This window comes from Emiliania huxleyi (genome assembly GCF_000372725.1).
Source record: "Emiliania huxleyi CCMP1516 unplaced genomic scaffold EMIHUscaffold_7, whole genome shotgun sequence".
In the NCBI taxonomy this organism is placed as follows: domain Eukaryota; phylum Haptophyta; order Isochrysidales; family Noelaerhabdaceae; genus Emiliania; species Emiliania huxleyi.
This window is the reverse complement of record NW_005196756.1, coordinates 159,829-166,492: the sequence shown is the minus strand read 5'-3', so window position 1 is coordinate 166,492 and position 6,664 is coordinate 159,829. Positions and strand designations below refer to the sequence as shown.

At 65.9% G+C, this 6,664-nt stretch overlaps 1 protein-coding gene across 1 annotated transcript; it reads left to right on the top strand.

Moving 5' to 3' along the window:
* Positions 1-370: 370 nt before the first annotated feature.
* On the top strand, positions 371-4,320 carry EMIHUDRAFT_461706 (hypothetical protein; the record flags this gene model as incomplete). Its single annotated transcript, XM_005761742.1, has 10 exons — positions 371-671; positions 796-929; positions 995-1,360; positions 1,515-1,960; positions 2,036-2,133; positions 2,356-2,384; positions 2,527-2,641; positions 2,721-2,774; positions 2,884-3,251; positions 3,829-4,320. Exons 1-10 carry the CDS (start codon positions 398-400, stop codon positions 4,318-4,320), a joined length of 2,376 nt encoding a protein of 791 aa, XP_005761799.1. The 5' UTR covers positions 371-397.
* Between the last annotated feature and the right edge of the window lie 2,344 nt (positions 4,321-6,664).

Genomic DNA, 6,664 nt, shown 5'->3' with positions numbered 1-6,664 from the left:
TGACTGGGGGATTCTCCCCAAACCTTGCTCAGCTGATCCAGCCCGGGCCGCAGGCCAGCCCTGGGCAAAGAAACCAGCACCTCATCAGTCTTCCCTGAGCGTCACAGCTCGGTGATCGCGCCGGCCGGACACCACTGTAACGTCCGTTCCGGGCATTTGAACGCGACCTTCGGGGGCAAAGACATGGGCTCTATGGCTCAGACTGGACTCCTCTTGGTCCCTTCTGATGCCCTAGGCCACACCTGGGCCTTACCTGGGGCTCTAGGGGCCGGGCGGGGTTTGCCCCCCGAAACTGGCCCGGAGGACCTTAAAAAAAAGTACGTAGTCAGGCAGTGATCCGCCGAAGTTTGTGCGCGCCGCGCCGTGCAGGGCCCTTGTATTACCACGTTGCTCCGGGATGAGGCCGTCACGGTTGGCGCCCTGCACCGCTGCCGCAATGGCAGCGCGGGCCGAGAACGAGCCGGCCGCCGGCTCACCACTGTCTCGCCGCAACGCCCATTCGGAGCGCGTGAGGCAGCTGAGGTTTGCTCTGGAGGAGGAGGAGCGGGCAGTGGCCGCGTGCGACTTGGAGCTGCAGGCGATGGAATCCAGCCCCACCGACGCGCCGCCGGTGCCCCCGACGCGCTCCGTCCGCGCGCTGCTCGCGCTGACGTCGCCCATGTACGGCATCGGTGTGATCTCCAACCCGCTCCCTCCCTCCCCTCCCTGGCTCACTCTCCCGCCCTCCCCCCCGCTCCCAACCACTCCCCTCGCACGCCCTCGCCCTCACCCCTCGTCTTCGCTCGCCCTCCAAAGGGATCGCATGGGGGGCGCAGTACGCCAAGGTGACTCCGATCCTGCAGCAGCTCGGCCTCGCCCCGTGGTTGCTCTCGGTGGCGTGGCTCGCGGGGCCTGTCTCTGGCCTCGTCGTGCAGCCGCTCGTTGGGCAGGCGCGAGCTAAGGCCGCCGCCACAGCCCGCACGCTGCCCGGCCCACGCCCCCTCCCGCCCCTCAGGTCTCCGACCGCACCCACTCCGAGTCGCGCTTCTTCCCCGGCAAGCGGCGGCTCTGGATGTGGTGCGGCATGCTCGGCCTCTCCCTCTCCTCCATCACGATGGCCTTTAGCCCAAACATCGGCCTACTCCTCGGCGACCCCGACGATGCCGCCCTCCTCGCCGAGACGGCACTCCCCGAGACCGGCTCGGGCGCCGCCCACGCGCTCCCGCCCGCGGAGCTGGGGGAGCAGCTGAACGGTGAGCTCGAGGCGACCCTCTCGGAGGGTGGGGGCTACCACCCGGCGGCTCTGTGGGTCGCGATCGCCTCCTTCTGGGCGGCCGACTTCTTCCTCAACGCGCTGCAGGGACCCGCGAGGACGCTCGTGGTGGACATGTCGCCGCCGCACCAGCAGGCGCATGGCGCTAGCATCCCCGGAAACATCCTCCCCGACAAGAGCGCAGCCGAGATCCCGCCATGTTCTAGCCGAGATTCGTCCCGAGATCCGGCCGAGATGCGAGCCGAGGTCGCGGCGCCGCCAGGCGCTCGCCAACAGCATGTTTTCGGTCTGGGACTCGCTCGGCAAGGTCTCGGGCTTCTTCTTCGGCTCGCTCGACTGGTCGTCCTTCTTTGCGCCCGGCGAAACCAACCTACTCGTCGATGCGCACGTGCTTCCGGGCCGTCGCGCCCTCTTCGCCGACTGCCGCGCCATCTTCGCCTTCTCAATCGCTGCGATGGCGGCGACGCAGCTCGCCAACCAGCTGAGCTTTGTCGAGCCGCCACCCCATCCGCGCGCACTGGCGACGCCGCTGACGGCCAATCCGCTACGGCCGCTGATCGACTCGCTGCGGCGGATCCCGTCGATGCCGCGGAGCCGCTCCACTAGATGCGGCTTGCAGACCCGTGATTGCGTCGGCAGTCGAGAGGACACCTATTCGGTTGAGTGGTCTCAGCTGCCTTCGGCGATCAGCCATGTTCGTAGCACCTGGTGTTCACGCGATGTTCGGAGTCCACTGCACGAGACGGGGTGCTCACACACATCCTGACTTTGCACGCACCGCAGGCACGTGCGCGCCACCTTTGCCACACTCTTCTCCATGTTCGTCGGCTGGTTCATCACGTGGATGTACCTTCCTGCCTTTATGGGCGGGTCCGTCTACGGTGGCCCGACGACACCGTCCGTGCTTGCCTCTGTGACGAGAGCGCCTCTGCACTCGAGCGTACCTCTGCGATAGGCGGCTCGCCCGACCCATGGCTTCCCGAGGACGACCCGCTTAAACACGCGTACAACGAGGGGACGCGCGCTTGCTCGCTCGGCACGACTCGCCCGCTCGCCTCGCCCCCCCCCGGCCGTTTTCTTCATCTCCACGATCCCTCTGACAGGCATGACTCTCGCCTCGCTCGTCACGCTGGTCTGCGCGCCGGCTCTGCCGGCCGCCATGAGGCAATTTGGCGAGTCGGAGGCCCTCCTCCCCCGCCCCCCTCGAGCGGCCAGATCCCCAAGATATCCCCTCCCGCGCCCTCCCCGACGTGTCCCTACCCGTCCGCACCCAGGTCTTCCTCTGCCTCGAGCTGATGCACACGCTGCTGCTGATCCTCCTCGGCACCAGCATCGCCACCCCCGGCCCCGCGATCGCCGCGATCGCCGCCCTCGGACTGCCCTTTGCTGGCCGCCGACCCATCATGCCCCGTTCGCGGTATGCATCTCGGTACACCTAGGCTGAACCTCGATGGCGCCTCATGCTTAGGCTTCCTCGTCATCCCCTATGCCATCGTCGGCCGCGCCGCCGCTGAGTCCTCCGGCACAGGGGTAGATGGGCGACACTGGACGCGTGCGGCACTTCGTGTCACGCGCCACTTGTCGCCACTGTGTCGCGCCGATACCACGCTTAGTATGGCCGTGTCAGCTAGGCGCGGGGCAGTACATGGCGACGATGAACCTTTTCCTCTGCCTGCCCGAGCTGCTCGTCTCTCTCGTGATCGGCCCCGCCGCGTCGGCTTCGGGATCGATGCGCCTACCCCTCCTCGTCGGCAGCGTCTGGTGCGCCGTGGCTGCAGCTGTGATTCACACATACCTCGTGCGCACCACGCCGCAGCAGCGGCGCGCCTCGTGCAAGCGCTATGTCAAGAACAAGGCGGCGGCGGCCAAGAAGCGCGCCGCGGGCGAGGGGGACGGGGCGGAGCTGCTTGCCCAAAAGGCGGCGGCCGACGCGGGCGCGTGGACGGTCGCCCGCGGGGAAGGCGAGTCGCCCAAGGCGGAAGACCACCCCCCCGCGTGGGTGAGGCCTGCCGGGGCACCAGACGATTGGGCAGAGACTTGACCAACGTGCCGCCACTCTCTGTATCATGTCTGGCCACGGTGTTTTGTTTGTGTCCGCGAGCGCGAAGCGGCGAAGCGCGGGGTGTCCCCATTCCTTCCCTTTGTGTGATTTGTGATTTCTACTTTATTTTTTGCGAGGCGCCAGGCGCGTGCCCTCGTTAGGCCTTGTACGGCGGAAAACGTAAAACGAACGGTTACTTCCCCCAGGATTGGTCTTCTCTGCATGCGGGAACACCCTCGGGCGGCCGGGTGGGGCTGCGGCTGGAGCTAGCATGGCTCGATAGAGCCGAGACCCCGTGTTGAGGCGGCGCTCCTGTGGGCGGCTGTGGAATCGGGAGATATTCGAGGCAGCCAGATCTCCCGATCTCATCCCAGTGATGGACGTCCGTACGTCCCTTCTTAGTGATTGTGTTTCGGACGGCCCTTCGTTGTGTTCTCCTCCGTCCGCCAGCGAGACTGGCTCAGTCGCTGGCGGCCACAGTTCTCTGTGAGGTGGGAGGAGAGGAGAAGACGCAGTGAAGATGGCGCAGCAGCAGGCCCCGCCAGCTGCGCAAGCGCCCATCGTCGTCGTCGTTGACGAAGTTCAGATCACCAGTGATGCAGCGCTCGTTCTCGTTCCAGGGGCTCAGCACGTAAAGGACCACACGCCTTGTCTGAGTTGGACCACGGTGTACGACAATGCAGGAGCAGTGACCAACTACACCCTGGGGCAGAGCGACGCCAAGGGCGCCTTCCTGCCGCGGTGCCGGTTCAGCGTGGACCAGCAGACAGGCACCCTCCTCGATGGGAACCACGTTCTCAATGTGCTTTTCAATGGGGCATTCTGGTCGCGGCTTCTGACCGCTCTGGACGCGGCGAACCTCTTTGCCACTCCCATGGAGAAGATCGGCGTGTTACACCAGCGGCTCGCCGGTCTGGCAATGGCCAACCCAGGGGTCTGGGTGATCTCGCACTCGGATATCTTTCTCAGGCGCGCGGGGGGCCTCGCGGGCCATTCAAAACTACCCTGCTCTTCTAAAATCGCGTGAGGGCTGCTCTTAGTCCTAGAAGATGTAGGATTGCGAGCGTAGGCGCTCACAATCGCACAGAGATGCTACGATTGCGAGGAGTGCTGCTCACAATCAATCCTTCGACTTCTAGGATTGAGAGCGAGGCTGCTCTCAATCCTAGCCTAGTACAAAAGAAGGTTCACCGCCACTGCGCGCCAGTCCCGCGTCGTGAAAAGTCGTGAGACCGAGTTTGTTGTAAAAATCTACGAGTGTTAGAGTTGTTTGGTATTGACGTCCGCAGCTTCCGCCGATCTCCCGCTTCTTACCCCGCCTGTAACCTCTCGTTAAGGTATTGCTGAAAATCTCTCTCTCGAATGTTTCTGCCAGACTCACCAACGAAAAGTTCAGAACCAGGCTGCCACACAACCCCACTGCGCTTACTCGCGGGGGGCCGCGGCCACCCTGTCAACCTTCTTCCAAGCCCTTCCAATCTTCTTCTCGTGTTAGTGCCAGTGCGCGCCATTAGAGTACCAAACAACACATGATGTGTGCATGTGCATGTGCTTGTAAATCTGCTGTCGCGTTTCTTTTTTAAAATTCTCCCATGCATGTGCTCGCCAGGGCTTTGCGGCCCGCTGCAGTGGCCTCAGCTCGAATTGGGCACGCCCGACCCCTGCTGCGCGTGGGCCGGCGCTCCATCTTCGGCGGCCCCGACGAGATGGAGGTGTCGCGCGCCGTCGCGCGCCGTCGCCGCTTCGACTCGCTCCTGCTGGCGCTCGGCCCGCCACCACAGCCGGTGCGGGCTGCTGTGGAGCGGGCGGTGGAAGCGGCACTCGTGCAGCACGCGACCCAGGGCACCTTGGCTAGTCCCAGTGCACTGAGCGCCGCGGTGGACGACGCCTTGCCCGCACTCACCGCGCTGCAGACCGCGCCGCTCGCGCGCTCGGTGAGTGTTGCCGAGATGGCATCCGCGGCGGCGGAAGTTGCTCCAGCAGCAGCCAAGGCGGCGGTGGCAGCCGAGCACCAGACGGCGATGGCCGAGGCGGCGGCACAGACGGCGGGGCCGGCCACCCCCGCGGCCGTACTCGGTGGGGGATCGGCGCCGGTGGCGCAGCACAACGCGGCGGTGCATGCGGCAGCCGCGGGCGGAGCAGCTTCGTTAGGGGGCGATGGACAAGCGGTGGAGGCAGCGCAGGACCAGCCACTCCCGGCCGAGGACCTGTCCGAGGAGGAGCTGCTGACGGTGCACGCCATGCGCATGGCCGCTGCCCTCACCGTCGTCCGGGACTGGCCTTGGGAGGCGCTCGTGGCCCGGGCTGCCACCAACGGCGGCGGCAGCGGCGGCGGCGGCGTGCCAGTCGCGCTGCTGCTCGACGTGTCCCTCGACCTCGGCTCGGGCGACACGTCTCGCGCTCTGCAAACGGAGTTGCTTCTCTCCCGTGCCTCCCTTCCCGCGGGCGCGGCTGCGCCTTCAGCGCCCCCCAGTGCGGTGGAGCTCGAGGCGGCGAGCCGCACGGTGGCGGCGGTGGCGGTGCCGCTGCTGCGCGGCCTGCTCGAGCGAAGCACGCTGCACACCGAGGCCGAGGCTGCCCACCTTGCTTCGCTCGGTGGGCGGACTGGGTTGGCGGGCCTGTTGCAACGCGGCCCGCCACCGCCCTCTGGTGCGGCGGCAGCGGCGGCGGTTTTGGTCACCGAGATGACGCAAAGGTCGCTGCCACGCCGGCTCGCGGCGGGACTACTCGCGCGGCTGCGGTCCAGCCCGCCTGCCCCTCCCGAGATGCTCGCCGCAGCGAGCGCCGCGGTGAGCGACCCTAGAAGCTGGCGACGTAGTCTTGTATTCCGACTGGCGCTCGAGAGGACACGTGTTTGGCTGTATTCGGCCGTGGTTGGCGGCCTTTGCTGTATTCGTATCCCTCGTGTTCACGCGGTACTCTATGGCGTAGGTAAACGACCCAAAGGCGGTCCACGCGGCGCTCCAGGCGGAGGCGGTGGCGACGCCGCGGCTCGCTCCGCTGTACGGCGCCCTCTCCTCTGAGCCCACGTTGCTGCACGCGCTCGCCGGATCATTCTACAACCAGCACGATCGAGCTGCCGGCCGAAGGCGGCGGCGGGTTGCTTTTGCCAAGCTGCTTGGCCTCTTCATGGCGGGGAACGTGCTCGATTTCGTTCTCTCCAACATTTGAGAGGCACACAGCCGCAGCATCATGTCTAGCCGCGCCGTAAAGCTGTATGGGCAGGGGCCAGCAAAAGACACAATGGCAAATAACAAAACAAATAGCACTAAAAAGTGAAGCAAAAAAGTACCCCACTGCCACTCCCTAGCGGCCTGTCTCCGCGTGCAAAAATGAGAACACATGCCTGAGCCCTGGCCTCGACACCTCGA